Source organism: Numenius arquata, chromosome 15 (genome assembly GCF_964106895.1).
Source record: "Numenius arquata chromosome 15, bNumArq3.hap1.1, whole genome shotgun sequence".
NCBI lineage: Eukaryota > Metazoa > Chordata > Aves > Charadriiformes > Scolopacidae > Numenius > Numenius arquata.
In genome coordinates this window covers 14,801,526-14,825,969 of record NC_133590.1, presented here as the reverse complement: position 1 = coordinate 14,825,969, position 24,444 = coordinate 14,801,526, and the positions used below count along the sequence as shown (strand labels likewise).

At 40.2% G+C, this 24,444-nt stretch overlaps 2 protein-coding genes across 2 annotated transcripts in view; one reads left to right on the top strand and one right to left on the bottom strand.

The window, feature by feature from the left end:
• The window catches only part of DOCK1 (dedicator of cytokinesis 1), a 298,792-nt gene that overhangs the window by 170,896 nt on the left and 103,452 nt on the right, over window positions 1-24,444 (bottom strand). The gene's annotated exons all lie outside the window — the stretch shown is intronic.
• Window positions 1-24,444, top strand: part of INSYN2A (inhibitory synaptic factor 2A) — a 28,863-nt gene that overhangs the window by 1,831 nt on the left and 2,588 nt on the right. Inside the window, exon 2 of the mRNA XM_074159129.1 lies at window positions 18,270-18,341. Coding sequence (XP_074015230.1) covers window positions 18,270-18,341 — 72 coding nt within the window. The remainder of the gene's footprint in view (window positions 1-18,269; window positions 18,342-24,444) is intronic.

Genomic DNA, 24,444 nt, shown 5'->3' with positions numbered 1-24,444 from the left:
TGTAAGAGACTTACCTTTTTAAGATTAAGGGATATTATTACAACTCTTAATATAATTCCATTAATGGCATATGAATCTTGTCTGGTTTACTTTCACCTTCTGAATTTTTAATGATATTTCTTTCAGAAGGAAATTAAAGGAAAACTTTGAATATCAAAGTCTTCTTTACAGCATTCACACTACTCTACAGACAGCAAACTTGAGCATAAGGAAACAAAATTTTGTTTATCCTTAACTTACGTTACTTTAATCAACCTACAAGGCATTACAAATACTAGTTACTATAACACAGTACACCCTTTAGTCTTTACCTACACAGTTTAACCCTCTCTTACATTATCTTAACAAGCATTTATCAGGCTTACTTGCCTTAGTTTGGTAATCTTTATTCAATGAATGCACCTCAAAATGTCTGTGCACTGTTTGTGTTTTTAAATACGTCTGTAATTAAATCATAATTTGTCAGAAGAAATCTGGATTTTAAAATTATCAACCAGCAGCTCTTGCTACTTGAAGCAGCACGTGTTTTAATTTGAGTCAAGGGTATATCTTAAGATTTGTAATTCAACTCTTTCTCTAGGAATGCAGAAAACATCTTGTTAATCCTAAAAAATCAAAATGCTTTTCATTAAAAAAATCATCTTAGCTGTTGGACAATGCTGTCAACACAGCTTCAGCATTGTTAGTTTACTTTACAGCTGGTTACAGTATTTTTAGAATACCTTGTCAAATCCTGGATCTTCAGACTGAGAAGCTTCTTGATCTAGCTGAAAGCAACACAGGCTTACTGATGTTTATATTTATTTTAATTATTACTCAGAAAAAGTATTCCTCACTTTCTTAACTTAAAGAAACTGGAAAGAAAGTGGTATGCTGCTTGTCAAATCACAAAATATAGAAAAATATTTCTTCATCATCACTCATCATCTGATCATTGAGAACCCTGTGTATGAACACACACATCACTCACAGTCATCTGCTGTAAAAACCAGTGTACTGCATACACTTATATATCAATTTTTTATCTTTTCCTAAAGATAGTATAGCAACAGGTGCAGCAAATACTTATATTTTTTATTGCTCTCATGTAAGCAGACCCATTTAATGTAGCCAACATTAGGAGCGTATCCCTGCCCTCAGCACAAAAGAGGTCTTGCCCAAACTATCATCGATTGCTCAGATCTTCAAATAATCCTTCTGAAGTTGTCAACTTCAACTACAGTTGACAAAGCTGTAGCCTCTATTAGGCCTAAGATAGTGGAACTATCCATAAACCCCAATTTTTCACAATATCTCTACTGCCTCTTACAAACACAGACTTGAGTATTAAAGTCTGCAAAACTACATTATGTGTGACCAAAAAGAGCCTATTTATTAGCACTCCTTTACTTTCCCCCCATAGGTTCCCCAGCAATGGTGAAATCACCCCCTAAAGATACATCACACGTTTTTAAATCTTTTCAAACATGTTTTGGTACATGGAAGGGACAATTAAAATGTTTTACTGATTCTTTGGTGTTAACTGTTAACCAGTGGTAGTCACACCAGTGTTAATTCTAGGTCAATTATAAAAATTGGAAGCAAAGTATCTACAAATCAAAGTGAGATTTCAGAGGGGGGGGGTTGTTTTAAACACGATGTACAAAAGTGACGCCTTAAAACTTACCAAGAGCAGAACAGGGTTTCTACGTGGAGCTGCTTTAAGGTACTCTTCCTTACGCTCCAGGCATGTCCCAAACATGCCCCCACCCATGATGGACGTAGAGACAGGGAAGGAGGAAGGGAGATGTTTTAGGAATTCTTGTATTCCAGATCCCTCTAATTTTCTAGCTCCTGGCTGATTTTAAAGGAGATGGCACAAGGGAGCCCACCATTATGCCTGGGACGTTTCTGTTCTCCACTGATCACACTCCAGAGCTGAAAGAACACCCTGTTCTTGTGCAAAGCACCAACCATTAATAACGCAAAGCCTGTCTTTATCCCTATTTTCCTCAAATTAGACAACTATTTCAATAATAGGTTGCCCCATCCTTTTATTAGAATAATTCTTTCCTATTATTGCATTCCATTTCTACAACATTTTTGCCAGAGACCCAGCAGTGTGTACACTAACTATTACATCTCAATTTTAGCATGTTGATCTTTTTTCCATTTATAACCGGCGTTAGGTCAGTTGATAGCAAGAAATTAAAAGTAGTTTTACTGCTCTGTCTCTGCTTACTGTAGCACATAAGGGTCTTACATCTGCTGAAACAGAGAACAGTACTCTGTGTTTATGGCACTCTCCTGGCTTTCTTATGTATATTAAATTCTTTACAATAACATGCATCAAGAAACAAATATAAATAACACACTGCTGGTAAAATAAATAAATAAATAAAATAAAACAAAACACCAAACCCACAGCTAGATCTCTTAACCAGATTTTTCTCCCTTCAAGAGAATCTGTGTTCTTCAAGTGCTGTGTTAGTGCCATGGGACTAGTGCTCAGTGGATTCATTTTCACTAATATGCTGTAGGTCTTGAACTGCTATTACTGCAATTCATCACTAAATGAGTCTATGCCAGCAAAATTGTATCAGCATCTCTGAAGATCGTGGTATCATCCTTTGGGTGAATATCGTCCATGTATACTTTTCAAAATGTCAGTAGTACATTATCTGCAATTAGCAGCATCGTTCAGCGCTTGGCTCTGCTGAAAGGGACAGGAAAAGCCAGGGGAGGAGAAAGAGAAGCCCAGGGCAGCTCTAACACCCCACCAGCCGAGGTGTGGAGTGACCTCTCTTCCTCCCGCCTGGGATCGGGCCACAATTATTGAGCACAGAATGCAAAATTCAGGCCATCAGGAAACACAGCTCTTACCATCAGGGGTAGGAACCACTATCGCTTGCCAGTGACCCCCCCAAGATCAAAAGAAACTATTAAAACTGTATATTTCATTATTTACTAAATATTTGGCAAAATGGTAATTCTGTCTTACTATGTGGAAGCTTCTACACAAAAACCCAACCTCACAGCAAAAGGCATTCAACGACATTTGTGTTAAGTCAGGCATGAATAAAAGTAACAGAGCTGCAGCTTCAGTTCAGACTTCCAGCTCAAAGTTGGGAAAATGTTGAATATTACACGACGCAAGGTGCAGCTTTACAAACCAGAACAGGTTTTATGCTCCGAATGATGTTTGCTTTATCTTCTAGTAAACGATTAGCGAACTATATCAACGATGGAGATATTTGTCTGTCTCTAGATACAGTGCATTTAATTAAACAGGCCAAATTCTGCTCCGTTTGCCTCTATGGAGCATCACTAAGGACAGCAGGACTGAAAGCAAAATGCAAGTCGCTAATTCCAAAACCTGGCTAACTACTACCTATGAAATATGTAACAGGAGATGAACAGATAATCAAAAACATTTTGCAGCTGGAGAACACCGATGACCTGCCCTTTAAATCCTTCCCATGAGAAGGAACAGTAATCTAGGCCCTTCTCATTATACAACAAATCAGCAGTTTTAGTAAACAAAGTACTCAATTTGCCGTACAAAAAATAAGTCACAGTATTTTGACTCTGACAGGCCAAATGCTACACATTAGACATGAGTTAAATGAACCTATTTCAGAGATAATTTATATTAATTTATTAGTTGACAGTGGTTCCAGAATTTAAAGAGCTCTCCACAAACATTCATGAACCAAACAGTCCCAGGCTCCTTCGAAGAGGCTTTGAAAGAACATGTTCCTATGGAGGGAATTTAAATGTCATTTCACATTTTCCAACGAATAAGGGATATTTGTGTCTTGCATTATCATTTCTAAGCAGAAAATAAACCAATACTGTGTGTGTCTGGATGGATGTTTGGACCAAAGAGGAGAGGAGAGCTTTGCCCAGCACAGAGAGAGCATCCTCACCCAAATACTTCTGTCTCAAAAACGCTGTGAGCCATCGTCCTCAAGGTCACACGAGCTGAGCGTAAACTTATCATCCTGACTTGGGAATGATGGCAAATCAAAGTCACAGAGCCAAAGCAATTATTGCCCAGATTGTTTGCTTTTCTCCTTTTTCAGAAGCTACTTCAAGCCCGGTCCAGCGATTCGGCTCAGGCGAAGGAGACAGAGCAAATAAAGGCAGTAACAACCTCTGCCGTCTAACTCAATCCATCAACACACACCAGCCAATACTCTTAAAAACTGGGGAGTTCCTTATTTCACGTGAGGAGAAAAGAACACTTAAAGAGCTTACAAGAATGCAGCCTCTGAAAGCAGAGCCTTTGGAAGTAATGGGCTTGCTGCAGGAATGACACAACATGGTTTCATTTGGGATTCCCGCCCCCCCCCTTCAGTTTTGTTTTGCTTTTTCAATTACAGACCTGGCACAGGAAAAGTTAAAGAAAATAGTTTCTAAGAGAAAACCTGGAAATGGAGGGAAGCAACAGATAGATAAGCTTAACAGCAGAAGAGAGCTGCGCCACAAATAAATACATGAAAACCAGAAAGAATACAACAAATTCCAGCTGTGATGCACAAATTGTGTCAGACACTGAGTGCCACCAGGTCTTAGGAGACCGTAACAGCAGCCCTTGGGGACAGGACTACGATGATCAGCTTAATTTTCAACTCTGTGATCTTTATATCCATCTGTTTTGCCTGGTTCCTCGGAGCAGTCGTATTCATTGTGACCATTACTCTACCTGAGACCACCTCCTAAATCCTCATCACCTCACCCTCACCACAGTTGTGTATTTCAGAGTGTGCATCATTTACAGCTCGTTCCCGAACACAGATACACCAAAACTCCTTGGAAATTGTAACAATTCACCTTTCTTAGGCAGAGACGGGAAATCTCTTCGGATGCGTCTTCCTTAGTCAAGGAAAAGAAATAATTTTTGCACAAATCAGTGCTTCGTGGCTCTTGTGATCCTTGGGTGATTTTTAAAAATTCTAATCTCTGCTCTTTCTCCAAAGATCAGTCTTGGAGTGAAGCATTCGACTACAATAGCAGCAGCTTTTATTTTCTAGTTCCAACAGCAACAGAACACCCTTCTCTTCCTCTTCTTACAGCCGTCTGTATAACTGCTCCCTCTCTTTCTGCAGGTATACACTTAATTCTAGTTATTAATAGCTGAACTGTCAGGCTTCGTCACTGCCCCAAAGTGTCACATTATAAACTTTGAGCCCTATTCAAACCAAGTGCATTCCATGATCATTTATGCTTTTCCATTAGGTAACTAAAGCAATTTTAAGGTGGATTCTTTGCATGCGGACCCCATGACGGGTCCTCTTCCCGTGCCCTGTGCTCATTCCCACGTGCGGTTCATCCCTCAGCCCACATGAGCATCCTTGAGCCCCCTTACTGCAGATCCTCAGGAACCCCAAAGGAAAGTTGATTATAGAAGATCAATCATTAAAAGACTCAGTATCATTCAAGGTAAAAGACCCAGCATCACCTATGGTTTAACATCATATTACATGTTTTTCTGAATTAGATCACTAAAAACCAACCTGGAGTTAGATCTACAAGGGCAGGTGACAGGAGTATTTCAGAGCACAGTATTCCACAGGCCTTCACAACTTGATGAGATTTATATTTTGGATAGGATTTTTCATTAGACTCGGACAAATTTACTCTGTTGCTTATAATCAAAGCTTCAGATCAAATTGTCAGAGTAGATAAAAAGGGCAAACTTCCACAGTTCACAGACATTCCTGGAACATACTTCATAGGTACTTGGGAATACCTAGGTTCTATAACTTGGGCGATAAAGAGCACTGTGTTAAATAACTTGCCTGTCATAGCTACCTTACAGCTATTAAACAGCCTCTGGTAGGAATATAGCAGGAGCAGGTTATGAACAACCAAATGCTCATCAATGAAAACAAGAAGTGAACTGTTAGAAGCATCCAGTATGTGGAACAGATGTAAGACAAACAAAAAAGAAACATCATCTCCTTCACAAAGTTACTTGATCTTAACGTTTACTCTGTTTTCTAAAAAGTTATACTAGGAACGTTCTAAGTCTCAGAAAATATACCTTGTTTTGCTGATCTACTCCAGCTATTTATCTGCATCTACTATACAGGCATAACTTGAAGAAAAACTATTCCGAAAAATAAATTGACTTCTATCTAGTTGGTATTCAACAGACTTCAAAAACAAGAGGAAATATCATTCCTTAACACCTCCCCGGTTCCGCAGGGTTCAGCAGCACTTTGGGCTTTGAAGTGAAATTAAAGTTCAAGACTTTTCCATCAAATGGGCCATAGTGACACAAAGTTAAAATAAAAGCAAACTTTCACGATTCAAATCTGGAAACACCGGTGAAGCCTTATAATGAATGATTTAAAAAAAAAAGCGTAAGCAGACTATGTTCTTGCTAAATATATCCTTATGAATTACCGCAGATCATAAGGGAAGCGTTTCCAACTGTCACCGAGCTGTCCAAATTACATACCTGCAAGGAGAGGTTTTCTGCTATATCAGTCTTTTAAAGAGGATGTTATTTAGGTACTGAATTACCAGTTTTCACTTTACACAATTAGAGTAATCCTTTAATAACTGCATTTTGACTGTCGGTCGTATCAGAATCCAAAGAGACAGAGCAATGAGCCAGGTACCACCCAGTCATGTAAAAATGAGACAAAAATGAGCTTTATAACGTCAAATTTCTCACTGCTGTTTGTTCACCGAGAGATTAATCCCCAGATTTCTAATTGACACCTACTTGTGAGCACTTGTGCTTACACAAAGATATACTTATCTCTTATCCCAACGTGGGAAAAATGGATTTTTACTGTGGACAATTTTAGTGAAAAGACTTGTCTGAAGAGGGTCGTTTTGCTTTTAAACTGTTGAGGGTCCCTGCTACCCCGCTTCCGGAATTAAGCCATAAATATGCAATGCAGTCTTGAGAAAGCTCCTGTGCAACACGTTCAGGGAACTGAGGGTAAGGAAGCAACGATGACGAGGTTGAGCTGGATTCAAATGTCTGTGGACCAGTTCAGAAACTGGAGGAAAATTAAGCAAAGAGCTCCTGGGCAGGTGACTGTTCATCCTCCCTGTGTCGCCACGGGCTTCCTGGTTTAATTACAGATCCAGGAACCGTTCTCAGCTCAGACCTTGAAAAAACTAAGGTGGTCTACGCTGTTTTGGATTTTAATGGCTTAATTTTGAGCTTTGCAAATACAGAGGAATTCTGAAGATAGATGAGTAAATAGATAACCAAGTTAAAACATGCAGAGCAGTCCCAACATAGGAGCAGCAGATCGGGATCAGCTGTGTCACAGGGCAACCGAGACGGAAAACCACCGTTCAAGGGCAGGTTGGACATCTCTCCAAACATGCCAGATGTATTTAGCCTTCTTTTGTTAATAAGAAAATGATGGAGGATGTTTTTCACCACACCACTTGCTGCATGAATGAACCAGAAGAGGACAAACAGCGCTGTACTGGGGATACTACAATTTTCTTTCTCTTTGTTCCAATATCCCGAGAAGACGCGGTAGAAGCTGAGTGTGGCCTAATAATTCATCAGCACGAGAGACTGGGTTGTAGAGATGAGCAGAGGGGTTTTGGCAATTTATACTCCGGAATAGTTCAACTTGGCATGATTTAGGTCATTTCTTTGGTAAATGCGAAGAGATTTGTTTACCTCACTGTCACCCATACAAGCTCAGAAAAAAATCCCAGGGATGAGACTTGCTGAGTATCTGTGTGCAAAGCTCAAGCGAATGTCAAACTGCTGCTCTAGAGTCTCCCGTACTGCAGTGACATCTCAAACTACCACTATTTAAGGAAATCAGAAAATAGAAAGTACTGAGACCTGCAAATAGTTATTCAAACTGCAACAGAAAAACAGTTTGGCGCTTCCAGGGTCCTTCCTGCTGGTTTTTTTTCCTCCATGCAATTCCCCATCCTTCTTGCAAGCACCACACAATGAGGAAGCTCAGTGGCCAGCAATCGTACTTTATGTTCTCAATTTCATGCTACTGCATAATATTTAGAATTTTAAGCAAGCTCTTTGGTTTGCATAAAGTATGGCTGATGTAGTTATTATTGTAAGCTGGTGTGGGCTTATATATGTAATACACACAGGGTATTTGAGCTTGCACTGGAATCTCAATCACTTTGAAATTATGAAAAAATACCACAGACGACTTATTTCTCCTGTCTTCCCTCTTTTATAGAAACAATGCCTGTTGGTCTTCTTAATTTAAAAGTCTGAGTTAAGCAAAACCCAAGGTGTTGTGTTTTAATACAGTTATTCACCTGTAAATGCACTATTAGTTCATAGCTATGAAATACCCTTTGGTCTGCTCGCTTGAGAGGATTTCATTTGCATTAAAACCAAGCAGTTATGAATCTGCGGGCCGTGGTTTATGAAGGGCTATGAGGAGCATAGTTCCACAGGGCAAGGAGTTCAATAATCCCTCTGTAGCCGAGAAACAATTCCGCTCTGGGTCGGAGCAACAGGGAGGTGCGAGGGCATGAGCTGCAGGCAGGGAGTTTTGCCTGGTGACTATACCACCAAACACATGGCCCCAGCTAGTCCCAAAAATCACCCACAGAAGTAATTAATTTTAAAATTAGGTGGATTTGAGGGTGAAGAGATGGGAAGGTGGAAGAGGAACGTGACAGGCTGTGAAGCTGCAGTAGAAGGATGGGTGCAGCAGACCCGATGATGAGCTGCGGGTTCAGAGGTCCCAGGGCATCCAAGTCGTGATGCTCCCAGGTCAGGAGTAAATCACAGCAGAAGATTCCGAATGCAGGGGGTAAAGAGACCTCATCTTAGCATGATCACGGAATGTGCTCCCCCGTAACGTGCTGGAAGCGCTTGGCCTAAGAATTATACACTAGCGATACAGATGCTACTCAGCCAGAGCAAACAAATTCCCTGAATTATTATTAATACAAAGAGTTGATGTTTTAATTACCTCCTGATTTTTCTGATGAGACAGAGGCGCAGATATCCAAGGAGATGGTAGACCTTGTACATACCTAATTCCTGTAAGATTTTGTGTTTTCACTTGAAATACATTTTAATTCTCTCCATTCTCAGGGATTCTTTTTTAAATCACTAGACAGACCTATTAAAATATGTATCTTTTTTTAAAACCCTTCACTCCCCAACTAACCTGCGTATAACATAAAATGTATTTACGGGGTAAAAGCACTAGAATTGCTGTCTTGGGAGTCATGCCATATGCCCACAGTGCAAATACCTCAAAAAGAAAATTAGTCATCTGCTTCCAACTGTCAGAATTCAGTAAAAGACAAACTACTGTCTTGTAAACAGTCTGAAAAATTTCACCATTGAGCTTCCATACATTTCAAAGAATTTCAGAAACCAAATGAATAACATCAGCCCTGTAATAACAGTAACAGGAAAAAAAAAAAGTGGAAAAGAGATTCTGATATTGTTTTAGAGCATCAGAGGATGCTCTGCTTTCATCCTCAGATAAAAAAACCTTTCAAAAATGAGTTAGTGAATTTGTGCAGTGTTTCTTTTGCTTTTTTTGTGTGTGTATTAAAACATACTTGTACCCAGCATGACAAGTAGCGTCTTCCCCGCTGTTCTGATGGCAGTCATGGGCTGCCTGGCCATTCTCACTGATCAGTGGATATTGCTCACCATTGATGAGGTTCCCTCTCAGCCTTCTCTTCTCCAGGCTGAACAGCCCCAGGTCTCTCAGCCTTTCCTCAGCAGAGAGATGCTCCCATACCTTGATCATCTCCGTAGCCTCCACTGGAATCTTTCCAGCAGTTCCCTGTCATTCTTGAACTGGAGGGCCCAGAACTGGACTCAGTGCTCCAGATATGGCCTCAGCAGGGCAGAGCAGAGGGGGAGGATGACCTCCCTGGACTTGTTGGCCACACTCTTCTTGATGCACCTCAGGAGACCATTGGCCTTCTTGGCCACCAGGGCACATTGCTGCCTCATGGGCAACTTGTGGTCCACTAGGACTCCCAGGTTTCTCTCTACAGAGCTGGTTTCCAGCAGGTCAGCCTCTAATCTACACTGGTGTACAGGGAAGGAAAGGATAATGTTGTGTCCAAGTACCCAATGCCTCTGGCACGGTGACATTCAGATCAGGGGCACGTAGCTGGTATTGCTCAGACCTGTGTGGCTCTCAGTGAGTACTCCCCAGCTCCAAACACACCCCAAAAGCAAACTGAGCTTTGCTGCAGCTGCTGAGGATGTTGATGGTTCCCAGGAAAGCTGTGCTGATAACTTCAGATCAGTATGGGAAGGAATCGCCATGAAGGCAAATCCTGACTACAAGGTCCATGTGACTTTTCTAAGCAGCTTCCAGGCAGGTGGATCTGTTAGAGGTAGGAGGCAGCTCCACAGCCCTTCTTGGGTCTCTGCAAAGAGCTACAGCACAGTAACAGAGAGTTGGCTTCTACTTGTAATTGTAACACAGCCAATCTAATCTATTGCAAACATAGTTAAACACAGCACAAGAAAACCTAGGACACACGGAAGCACCTCTTTCTCTATGTGCTCTGAGTAGACCAAGGACTTCTTCTGGTGGAGGTAACCCCTACCTTGTCACATAAAGGGGGACAGATCCCCCCGAATGCAAGTAAGGGGCCCATGGTTACTGGAGACACACCAAGGACACTCCCAGGGCTGGTGCTGGGGAACCAGCCCAGCAAAGGCAACAAGCGCTGGGGTAGGGAGGGAAGAAAAATTCTTCAGGTGAAAGCCAAGGAGGTTAAAAAGGGGAAAAAAACCCCAAACCCCAACATACCTCTGAAAAGCATGAAACAATTCAGTGTTTGCATCCAGCTGCAGACATCAAACAAAAAAGCTTCAAGACAATTGCTCAAAGCATAATACCGTTCTTGATTTTTATTGGGCTGTACCGCTAGCATCTATAAATGAAAATTGCTAATTGGGTAGTTATGAATGTAGTGGGAACAAAGCAGCAGTGAACATTTTCTCTACTGGGCAAGTGATTTTTCTGAACACCTTTATCTGAGCTGAAGGATGACCTGAGGTGTTTTATACCTGTACATATATTCTGCCCTCAAACCAGCAGGTAAGTTCTTAAGGGAACCAGAGGCAGATATTAATCTGAAACATGATTTTGCTGATAGAAATGTGTTTCTATGAGGCTTTCCATCGAGCTAGAATGGCAAATCTTCCTGAGGTTAGACTAAACCGATTTGGCTAAGTAGGATTTATTTTAACCTGCAAAACCTATACAAGTGATTTCCCTGCAGTTTACGTAGCTCAAACTTGACTTGCACAAGTCATAAGGACAACTAACACACACGTGACATAGTGAAGTCATCTCATTCTGCCAAAGGGCAAATTATGTTAATAGTAAGTATGGATAATTGTCTCTTGAAGCATAGTTATTAGCAATATTAGCTCTGTAATACTTTACAGCAGGAAACAAAGGTTTTAGGAAGTTCTCTACCAGACTATTTATTTTAAACCATTATTCTGTAAAGACAGATAGTATTAGCGTGTTTAACTAGCTGTGCTATCAATAGTCCCAGCAGGATGAGGCCATGCATGGCAATATAATACCCATTTATACAAAGACTGAAGGAGAACCATGGCCTACACTTCCTCAGCTATTCAGCAAGGCCAGAACTGTCACTTCAAAACCACTTCAAAGGACCACTGCCTTCCTAAGATAATTTATTTCACTATATTTTAATAAAAACATCAACAAAAAAAAAAATCCTGAAGTCTGTTTATCCTCCTTGTTGGTGGTAATACATCAGAAGCGTGATAAACAGCAATATATCTAAAGAGTGTACCCATCTGAGCATCAACACACTCTGAAGCACAGCCACTTCTGGAAAATCATGCCATTAAGTAACTCAATTAATATGAAGTATTCCCTACGTCCCAGCAGATAAGGGAAGACATCCAGATGTAACAGAGCCATCCTTCCAAATTGCTTCGTAAGATTTTTTTTTTCTTCGTTTGTTTTTAATAGATGTCCAGGATGCTTGAATTAGTGCCCCTTCACTAGTTACCTACTGAACAATCGAAAGAAAATCAGCATATACAGATCCAAGCTTTCCTCGTTAAGCTCAATGGGGTCTCTAATTCATACGAGGAAAAAAAACCTACTCAAATGCAAAGAAGATTTTGATGTTACAGTTGGTATTTTCAAAAAAAGAGAAAGCCTCAAGCAGGTGCACAAATTCTGCATTTCACAGGGATTTAGAGGGTGTAATTCCCTTCGGCTGCTTTGAAAATTGCAGCCTATTATTAGTTACTGCCAGTCCATGTCAGCAAAACGGTTGCTCTTCATTATAATATTTTAATACTTGGAAGTGTTAATTGAGGTTACGCTCAGGTTGTGCCAAGAATGCTAAAAGAAATGCAATGAAATGAAAGCCTGCTGAAAAAATATGGAAAGTAGACAGCGAGCATACATGAAAAACCGAGTGTGGAGGTGAGATACCCTTCCCAAGGTGACCCTGCTGGTTGGATGCAGCCATCGCAATACACTCACCTACATCCATCCTTTCTCCAGGACCTGGACCGTACAGCACCCCATAATACCTGAGACTAATCCTACCCATACGAAAAGAGATAGTACAAGATGTAAGGTATCAAAGAGAGAAGCCACTGGAAGAATGACTTCTCGTTATGAGTATATCACAACCCGTTAGATGCTAAAGTGGTATGAAACACAGCAGTAACATGCATATCAGGGATGCTGATTAAACGTCCCAGAATATGCATTCACTTCCCTCCCTGCAAATCAGCATCCACCCCATCGAACCAGGAATGAACAGGACCATGTTTACTTTTCTAATAGTGATAGGATTAAAAAAAAAAAAAAAATATATATATATAAAAAAGAAACGACACTTAAGTCCAAAGAATGTTTTTGGGAAGAAAAAACCCCCACAAAGTAGTACAGGTTCTAGCCAATTAGCCAGAAAGCACTGTAATTAAAATAAAATATTTCCTTCAGCATCCACAAGATAAATATTTTTCCAAATATAAACTAGAACATTTTTCTTACTATGATCCCTGAGGAAAAACTGAGGAGTTGCCAATGGGTAGGGGAAGGGGGCAGGTTTGGTGTGGTCGTATTCATGGCAGGCAGAAGTAGGCATCAAGACCGAACTTGCGTTAGAAGGGGAAGATGCCAAGTGTTGCCCCTGCATCTTAACACCAGCAGATTCCAAATGCTGCATCCTTTAGGAGATCTGAATTGAGCAGTCCATGCTGCAGCACAAACAAGCAGAACTCTGTCCAAAAGCCCAGAGGAGCACCCAAGAAACCACACCACATGAGGAAAGCCAGGATGAGACCGGGAAGACAACCAGCAGGGCAAAATCAACAACCTTTCCTTCAACATTCACAATTTTTGGTCACACCTCAGTACGAAAAAACATAACTGTATCTCAATCTCAATTTCACTTTAAGGTTGATGGACTTTCTTCTTCCTGTGAGTGATTAGGCATCACGGGCACATCCACACCCTGAAGCAGCAGCAGCAGAGCAGAGGTGCCCCAATTTACCCACCAGATGGGTCAGCACAACCTCAAGGTCATCGAGATGGACCTTCTTGGTCAATCCAAGACCTCCTTCAATCCAAGAACGGATGAAAAAAAAGGAGAAACTGAAACAAGTTACAAGATGTAACACTTTTTATACTTAAACTGATTCCCAAAATCAAGATGTTAACATTGGTAAAAGGAGCCGCAAGGCTTAGTGCTGAGACTGTTGTTCCATTAGGTACGTTGCCAATGGGAGTCGTAGCTTGGGGGAACTCCTGGCTCCCAGGCGTCTCCCTTGGTCCAAAGTGAAATATTCCGCTTTGGATCTAAAACAGACCAAAACCAACCTTCATTTCCCTCAAAAGAAAACAATTTTCCTTTAGGAATCTTTGTTTTGTGTAAAACTTCACATTTTACAGGATTTACTTTTAAAACACTGACTAGTTTACCCATGAAGAAAAAAGTTACTGGTCTCTAACCTGAGCTCTTCTACACTGGAATACCCTTAAAATTATTTTTAAGGGGAGGGAAAAAAGTAGCTTATCCAAAATACTTCATCTCACAGGGAAAGCATAATCACCCACAACTCTGCTGTCCTGAACCTGCTCTCCAGACTGGGCTCACAAACTGTTTCTAGTGGTTAACACTGATGCGAACCTTAATTCTTCGTTAAGTCTGCTCTGCAAATCAACCTCATCCCCTAAGATTTACACGGAAACGCTACGCCAAGAGTAAAAGCTTTGCTGGCACGAAGTAGATGAATTCCATGCAAGTGTTTAGATAGAGAATTATGTGAAAACAAGAAAGTGAAAGTCCAAAGCCCCGGGGTATCAACAACTGAATTCTTTCAGGAAGTTTAATTTATATAGAAATAATTGAATTTCTACTGTACTGACACTCAGACAACACAGTCCTGGCTAAAGAGCTGTCAAACGGCCTTATGGAAACCACGCACTGTGACACCATGGAACGTTCTTAGGGCCTAAAAAGAACTTTAATAGGGCGGTTGAGAGATGGCAACATTACTAAATCCGTAGTTTGAAATGAAAATCATCTCTGAAAAGCTGAACATATTCAATACGGAAAATGATGCTTTAAGAAAAGTTCATCATAAATTACATCTGACTAGAAAAAAAAAAAAGAAGTATCAGGGTAAACAGTTTGTGAATGACAATGATGCTAAAACCAAGCAGTGCTGAACACGTAAGCTGAGAAATCAGTACTTCAAACTATCCTCCAAGTATCATCTAATTTTTAAATACTTATATCAAAGGACCATTTTCATCAGCTTAACGAGCCTGCCTCATACCATCAACTAGGAAATATGTTTTTAAAGTATTTGAAAGACTGGAATTATTGGGCATTTAAAGATCATCATACGCTTTAGAAACTACTTTAAATAAAATACTGAAAACTCAATTTTAAGACAGTTTATTAACCTAAAGTGTAAATGACACCTTATTAAAAAAAGAGCTCAAAAGCACTGCCAGTTCTGGAAGCAGGGCTACAGGTCATGGCTGAACTGGCATATTAAGACCAAATACATTATAGCTGTTGCTAAATAAGTACCCAGCCTATCAGCATTCGGTGATTAAATACTAAAATATCACTGTTTTGTTAAGACACGGGTGGTGCTGCTGGAAGCTGGTTGGTAAACCATCACAGCAACCTTTTCCCAGTCCCACAGTGAAAACCGTGGTTCTCAAGCACCCCAATTAGAGGGAAAAATAAAAATAAAGACTTGTCAAGATTCATTATAAACAGATGACTTGGCCACCTTGTTTTTACAACTGCTGCCAGAAACCTCGCTCTTTTAGAGCAAATCCCTCAAAGCACCAGGCAAGTCCCTAAAATACACCCAACCATTTTCCTGAGGAACTCCACAAATAAGATGTCACTGTCACTCTTTGTCACCAGGCTCCTCTCACAAGAATCCAGGACAGCAGGGACAAGTATTAGCAGGATAAGTGACTTGTATACTACAATTTGCTTTTGTAAAGGCTGGCCTTTGAAAAACTTATTAAAAAACCCTTATATTAAATTATTTCTTGAACTGCCGAGGAGAGGCAGGGCAAACCCCGCAGCACTGGGAAGGAACAGCAGAGACCGGTTGTTCATCGACGAGCCAGATAATTAACTGTGTCTTTGAACTGTGCCTTTGCAGGCGTAGAAAGATGAATGAAAATGTCCCAACTGGAAACTAATGTCCAAACAATCACCCCAAAACAACAACTTGGCACCCAACGCAGCCTTTTACCTATAGAGAGGCACAGACAACGGTGCCGTGTTCCTCTGAAGACAGTTATTAACTACCCTTTATGTCCTCAATAAATAAAAGCCTTCGTCAACTGATCTGGAAACTTCAAGTGTTGTATCTTCAGTAAGAGTTTTTAGTATTTGATCAATAGCTTGGAAAAACATTTTACAAGTCCAGGTTTAATAGTGTGGTCGTAATTTGAACGTCAACTTCCAAAAGACTGTAAAAGGGGAAATGAAAAACTGATACTACTTCACTCTTCTTAGAGAGCATAAGAAGTAAATATAATCAAATATAAACCAGTACGGGGTTTTTCCCCATAAAGAATAGTACATAATATAGAAAATTTACTTTGTAGAAGTTCTTTTGCACACCTGGCTTTGCTGTGGTATCAAAATTTAGCAATCTAGGTAATTTGAGTATGTTTCTCTGGATTAAAAGGATTTTTGAGGCCACTCTTATTACCTGATACCAAGTTTCAAACCCATAGAGTTCCAAGCTCTCTTCAAATAATCAAACACAACTAGAACAGCAAGAACTCTACCTGGCATTTTGCTTTCAGAAGGTAAAGAAGTCTTTATAATAAAAAGACCCTGTTATGAGCTGCTCCCTGTGCTACTGCCGTGCCCAGAGCACTTTGCCATGACACCACCCCCAACGACTGATAATCAAAGTCATCAGAGGGGAAGTAGAACTGTCACCTGTGACCACAAGCTCCCTCCAATAAAACCTCAGGTTCACTCCCCGCCTTCAAGTTCACACTGATAAATTCCTTTTTTCTTAAAAGTAAAAAGTATGTCTATATAAAATATTAAGTGATGTAATAAACTTTTAAACCAATATTCAAACCTTTAAAATAGTAAGGAAAAGTGCCGCGAGACCAGGTGATCTTTTTCAAAGAAAAGAGTATATTCACTAAGATAAATAAATCATAGAATCATAGAATGGTTAGAGTTGGAAGGGACCTTAAAGATCATCTAGTTTCACCCCCTGCCCTGGGCAGGGACACCTCCCACCAGACCAGGTTGCTCCAAGCCCCATCCAACCTGGCCTTGAACCCCTCCAGGGATGGGGCAGCCTAAATAGCCTGAAGCATTTGGGAAATGCTGATTTTCCACCTCAGGGACGGGCTCATTAAACAGGTTGTGTATCATTTCCCATTAATACTTTACATTATGTAGGTTTGATGTTTTGTCGTATCATTTCCCATTAATACTTTATATTATATAGGTTTGATATTTTGTCACATAAAAATTAAGTCAGCTTTTTTGCAGATGTTGGATTTTTCATTATTGTTACCTTGTCAGGGAAGCAAAGGAAAGGGTTTTCTTTCCCCACAGCGAGGGCAGGGGAGGTGCAGAGATGTCCCTGTCAAGCAAAGCCACCCCTGAATTATTTGAGGTCAATTAGTTGAAGGGTTTAGGTAAGGTGGGTCCTGGGCTTCGGGGCAGACCCTGCCTTCAGAAGTGTTCCCTTCACTAATCTCAACCAGGTCTCTTGTCTGCATCTTCACAATTCCACAGATGAGGTATTTCCCCATTTCTTTAAAAAAAAAAAAAATTATGAAGAAACTTTGCAGATACCAGTCTGTTTAACACAAACTGATACTAACTTTAAAAGAGTCTGTTTGTGATTTTACAAAAAAAAAAAAAAAAAAAAAAAGGAAGTACTAATACATAAACATTGACTTTTCATTTTAAACTCATTTAAAAATTTTCAAAACATTTTCATTTTAAACTCATTTGCATGCAAGAACATTTGGCTGATAGGTAGACAATTGTGTTCTTTTTAATATATTTATTTTAATGAAATTTCTATGCACAAAAAAGTACTTGTATGCCTTAAAAAAACCCCCTTTTTAATTCAACTTGACCAAGTCTGAGGCAATACCTAGGTAAATTAAGAGCCGCTGCTGTAAGAGACTTCAAAGCGTGACAAGGAATAGCTACAGGCTACATGCATACAGCAAATGTTATTTAAATGGCATTTTCTTCCTTTTAAGACACAAACATCCCTACAACAGATCTTCATACCTCATTGCGGAGGCACAGAACTTCTAAATAGATGCCATTTTTCAGTATTATGTTGTATGCATCCACCAATAACGAGGAAAAGCCTTGATTTATTTGAGAAAGCAGAAGCAAACCCAGCAAATCAGCACCGTCACCTCTGTGGAAACTGAGCACGTCCCTTTACAGTGAGAGTTACAGAAGCTTTATGCAAAAAGAGGTTCACATCACTTGGTTTCCTTGTTTTCCCTTTTAATTTACAAAAAGATAATGGAAATAAATCTTTCATTTTCTCCTTGCAGTCATTAAAGCCTCATTTTCCAAAATAACTTCACGGTCTCATTGTCCAGTGAAGCTGAATATGTTATTTTTGATCCTGGTTTCCTAATGGCTAGGTTTTTGTAGTCAATATTAAAGTTAAGAAAATAATTCTGAAGTTCTTATTTCTATTACAAGAATCATAGAAGGCAAAAACATGTTAAAACAAATTACTTTTTAATGACTTTGTGTTCTTGTCTTTGTAGGCTCTCGTATCGGACTGGTCAAGACACGGCTAATTGCGACACGTGCAGGAACAGCGCGTGTATTATCTATAGGTAGGTTAAAAATATTAGTATTTCCACTTTTGCCTGAGTGAAAGTGATGATTTATTCACTAATGAAAGATTAATTGTTAGCCTTGATTTTTCAATAACACGAAGAAAGTGTTTTTGAAAACATAACTTTAACTTCACTAAATTAATAAAATTCAACAGACCCCTGTTTCTAAAGTCTAACATTTTCAGATCAAAAATAGATGATTATGGTCAGTATTATGGCTGTCACTCTTGGAGGGGAAGGGTTAGAAGGGGGAGCTTCATGTTCACAATAGAGATATTTAGCATTTTCTATCCAAGTCAACATACTTCAAATTTATTTTCAGAGTGGTAACTACTGGATTTGGGAAGTAATTTTTCGCGAGAGATTGTGCATAGCAAAGGGAACGAGATTGAGAGTCAATCTGGAGAGTTTTAGCAGTAAAATGACGTTCCTACCCGGGCTTTTACATACTTTTATATTAGTGAAGAAGTTTTAAAACCTGCACGGCACAATGCTCCTTTAGCAGACCTGCTCTGGAAGTTCTGTACTGTCAATGCGGGTTTGCTCGTTACTGTCAAACACATCAAAGATGACAAACCGCTCAAAGGTTTTGTTAAAGATGGTTGGTACCTGCTGAAATCGCTCCTCCAGAAGGAAGCGCTCACTAGGTTTGCTCACTAGAAATAAATCAGGTGCAAGAAGTAAAAGGATATTATTTCTGATTTCTCCAAAGCAGAGGTTCCTCTTCTAAAGTTTATCAGCCAAGAGCCCCGTTTGGCACATGCTGTGTTATAGTGAAGGGGTAACAGATACAGCGGGAGGCAGGACATGAAGTCATCACGAGTCTGATGATGTGTTTCACACTGAAAACTTCATTGTCCTCCTCCATTAGAGTCTAAAAAAAGCCAACTGAATATTTTCATGCATTGCAGATAAGAAGAAAACAAATGCATCTCAGTATTACAGTAGTTCAGAAAAATCAGGCAATATAGCACGGATAAAAATGTATAAAGATGACTATTAATTACAGTGAAGATCCAAACTAAAATGAAGGTACAAGTGTTGGCCAGGGCTGAAAGCACAGAACTTCCCCCTTCGCCCCTTAACTCTCTACTCGGACTCTGAGTTGGGCAGAAAACCTGTATTTGTTTATGCATTATCTCCCAACTGCCTAGAAGTGAAGCAAAAAAGGATGGAAAACTTCAACTCCATCTTTTCTACTTACTACCAGAAAAGGGAACAATGCTGCTGTTCCAGGGAGGAGAAGGAACTAATTTACCTTTCCTTTATAGCAATGTTTAAAAGCATATAAAGCATCCCCTGCCTGCCTTTTTCTGAGCTCACCTCTGCAGTTTCTTGCTCTGGGCAGCCTGGGAAGGTACAACACAGCACATTTCTATCAGAGAAACTAGTTTTGTGTCATTAGCTAAAAAAGTCCAATTGGAAAAATTTTTAAAAACTTGATTTCTAGTCAGCAGATTTACAGTTACGGAACCTTCCAGTTTCTACCTCTAACGCTCAAATGAAATGGGTCCAGAAACACAGATTTTAAGCATTTCCCTACCGACAGAGGAAGGGTTGTAACAGGCAGGTCTGGCTCTTCCGAATTTCCCACCAAAACAGCCAGCTGGATGGAAGCTCTCGATGCCAGGCACCCACCTAAAGCACTGCTTCCAGGGGAAGTTTTACCAAAAATCAGCTCAGCTTTTTGACAGATGAGGAGAAAATATGCTGCAGGGAAGAAGTCTAAAACCAGAAGACACTGCAAAACCAGGGGAACTACAAGAAGACTGAATTACTAAGACAGGATAAGTAGCCAGAAGGGATAAAAGAGAAATTCCCTGATAAAACTACCACTAAGACAAACTGCCTTGTAGGAGCTTCTGCTCCTCCGCAATTTTGAACAGAGTAACATTAAAATAAAAATAAATCTCAGAGCTGTTTCAAACCTTTTAAATTGCAATGAAACAGCATCTCAGAGGAAGGATGAAGTCGCCCCACTGACTACCCAACTGCATCCCGGAATGTCGAGTGATACATTGATTGTTCCTACATTCCAGCAATTAAATTCTTCCCCCTCAAGATGACTTTTTAGAATATTAACACGTTCTATCACAAAAGCCAGAGACAATGTGGAAGGCAAAAAACCCCCCACTCTTAGACTTTAAGGGGATTTTGCTGCTTTTTAGTACCAAAAGTGCTGATACCGTTAATAACCGTTCTAAGAATAGGGTTTTGAGAATACAGTTATTTTGCATATGAAATTTACTTTTTTTTTGCTAAGATTCCAAATCTCTTTTCTTTCTCTATATTTTATATAGAAGAGAATACGTACTTCTTAGTATTAACAAAAAAAGGAAACCCATGTTAATTTCTATTTTTTTTTTTTTTTAATAGGGAACTGATCAAACATTAAACACTATTAAAAAGCCAAGGTACCAAAACCTTAAACTGCTTTAGAAATCAATAGGAAAATAAACACATCTTGATTCACCACTTCCCTCAAAATTCTACTTATTTCTGCTATGAGAAATATATTAGAGAACTTGCCAGAGATTCCAGGCACAGGCATCACGGATTCCTTCTTCCGTTGCAGGAGAGGCTGCTCGTACTGCAGCACACACCAATTCCCTGCTCCCATTCCCAATTAAATACCCATTTAGCTGCTACTCTAATGAGGGGGAAAGGCTTGAGTCATCACCCCGAAGGTGTCACCGGCCTCCGGTCACTGGGATTCCGGTAAGGACAGGATCAGTCGTGCTGCGTCTGACGGAGCTCTGGGCTCAAACACAGCAGAAACCACTTTTCTTGGGCAGCAGCATCACTACGGGCTCTAAAGCCTGAATATAAAGTCCCAACTCCACAGCAATAATCTAAAACAGTCAGTAAAAAGTATTCAGCATCGTGTCTTTATAGGAATTTCCAGACATTATTTAAAATGGTAGTAAAAAAAAATAAAAATTAAGTGGTAAAAATAAAAAAGCCTTTTATAAAATGTTAACCTGTGTCAAATGTTAATCTATTCCTTAGCATCGGTATCTCATAAACCGAGGTCAAAAACCAGTTCCAAAAGCATCTGCTATGAACTAAAAGAAAAATTTAAAACCAAAAGACAACCTTTTACACCTCTCTTTTCCAAACTAACGTAGATTCACCACTGAAAATTTTAAGGATAGGAAATAGGTTTTATTGGGGTATATTGTCTGGACAAAGTCAACTGAAATCCTGAATCTAGCAAAATCTCGCTGTTAAGAAGAAATTGCATTGATATGCAGAAATTGTAATTCTCTAACACCCAAAACCCATGTGGACTAAATCTTCCCAGCCGGTTTTATTCTGTGATTATCTTCTAGTGGAACTGCCCTTTCTGCTCCTGTTTAAATTACCGTCCCGTGTGAATTTTAATCCTTGAACAGAAATCTATAGGAGAAAATGAGTCTTCTGTTTAATATTTTGTGCATTATTCTAAGGCCTTTATCGTGAACTATTTTTGTGAAGGAGCATCTTGAAGAATTCCTGCCAGGTTTCCCTTCAGGCCCAAAGGTCAGAAGTATTGAAGAGCTTTTAACAAGGCTACCTGAGCTTCTGGAAGTCAACTTTTTACTAAATCAAATCCCTACCCAATTTCTGCCTAGGGGGAACAAACAACTCAAGAGTAGACTGTTGTAGTTCTTGGCAGGAAAAATTACTCAAAGCTCCATCAACCATTAATTTTGGCTACTTTTTACTCCTTTGAAATGTTGAATTATGCTGGTTTTCAGTGTTCCATTTGGTCTTTCATACGGAAGTTATTCTAAGGTGCATTCTAACTATTCAAGAGAAAATAGATTATTAGAATCTATGAAATGTAACTGAATACAAGTGGCAAACGAAACAGGTTAAAATCACCGTGATACAAGTTGACTTGTTAGCACCGAGCCCACAGGGAAGCAGTTCACCTGTAAAGGTTAGAAGCAGTGATAATTATTGAAATTTTATTAAATTATTTATTATTCAAAATTTATAATACTAAAATTTGGCAATACAAAGTGAAAATAAGACAAGTGGACGTAAATTCTTAAGATTTCATTAGTCTAGCAAAATCAGGTAACGAAACGATGAGAATAGCAATTTTCACCATCTTTTTATTCCCTACCCACATTAACTAACTTACATCCCTTCCCGTCTTATCTCTAGCCTGTAAGATGCTTAGTAGAGAAAAATGGATCTTAATGGTTTGCTACCGCTGACAACACGCTGGATCCTCCGCATTTCTGATTTTCAGGTTGAAATAAGAAATTTAACAGAGACTGCTTAAAAGTGTATTAAGCTAATTTTCGAGTGATTAGTGCTTATCTGGATCCCCTTCTTCCAAGATGTGGCACGCACTAATGCCGTGTCATCCAATTAACGTGACCCAGAAGGAGACACCGTGACACTCGTTAATTCCTGCTTCACCCAGGCCACTTCAATGCGAAGAGCTAAGCCGTCCCACAAACGCCTGCAGGATTTGGGCTTTAACATTACAAACGAGGTCATAAAAAGGTAAACAGAAGGGGATAAAGCCCTCAGCACCCCGGTCCTCAGCCTGAATTATTCCGATTCAGCGATCTTACAAGTAACCAACATATCCAGTCATTAGCATCTAATAGTCTTAAAGTGATTCATGCTAATAACGTGTGACTGTGGTAAAAAAGAAGAAAATCTACCCATATTTCTAAGCTTGTTGCTAAATGCCCTCCCACAGTCCATATGCTTAAAACCAAATGGTTATGACTCCTCAAACTCTGTTTTCAATCCCTTATACCGCAACAAAATTAGAAAAAGTTCACTCTACTGCCAGCATGCAAAAAATAAACTCATTAGCATATATTCTCAAAATCATTTTAAAAAAGCCATGAAGCCAAAACCAGCAAAGCCACCAGAGCAATCCCTAACCACAGCACGAGGATTTAGAAGATGGGATTAGCCAGCAAGGAGCAGCCCGAGAAGGTCGATCACCTTGTGTGCACGCTTTGAGCGAGGGGTCCAGATTGTCCACCTCGGCTCTACATCAGCCCTTTATCACACAACGGGCCCTACCTACATCGTTACAACACCTCTTGAAAGCACTGATTTCACCCGCACGCATTACACAGGACGTGAACACAGAAATCCCGAGCCACACGAACCCCAAAGCACATCTGAGATGTTCTCAGGGCCTCCAAGAACGGCTGGAGGCCAAAGGAACCCTGGGTTGGTCCAGCGCTACTGCCCCGTGAGCGCTCAATTAGCGGTGGGGTGGTTCTTTACTCCTCTCCCCGAGGCTTCAGGCACCAAACACAGTCCTTCGCTGATGAGAGCTATTCAATAGGGTTTGTTTCTCTTTCTTTCCCGAATACGATTCAAATTCCGCACAGAAAACAGTCTTGTTCCAAGTTTGTCCTGGGGAACTCGTTATTACGGTGCACGAGTCCTTATTGTTTTCCGGAACACAATAACTCCATTTCACAAACACAAACAAGCAAAGGCTGGGGGCGCCACAAAGCCCAGAGCAAAACAGAGAAACCCCACAGAGGTTCCCGCTGACTTCAATCCTAAAATTAACAGCCGTGTATAAAACCAGTTTTCAAGGCAGCATTTAACGGCCCGATGTCACCCTCCACCTTTCTGGAACGTTCTGCCCCATCCGCTATAAACCCAACTTCCACAGCGCGGGAACGGCTCTTCCTAGGGACAAAACTACAGCCCGATTCCCATCTGTGCTGTGCAATAAACAACACCGGGATCTGGGAAATGGGAAAGGAAGGAAGGAAGAAAAAAAAAAATATTAAAAAAATCTCATTTTGGGTTCCCTTTGCACAGGTATCAGTCCCCAGCAGGAAGCAAGACGACCGGAAAAGCAGGATCAGGGTCCTCCGGGGCTCAATCAGGGACAAGGAACTTCGAGCTGCAATTGCAGAGAAGTTTTTGAGCAGCCCTGGGCTAGACCCCTCTCCCTGCCAAGGAATTGCAGAGACTTTAATTACAAAGTTCTCAAGGGCCTGTTATTCGATTTTATTTGGCCAAATTTTCAGGGGAATAACATCTACGCAAACACTGCTACCCAGGCAGCTGCCCTAAAACGTACAGTTTGGGTTGCAAACTTTGTTTGGAGAGAAAA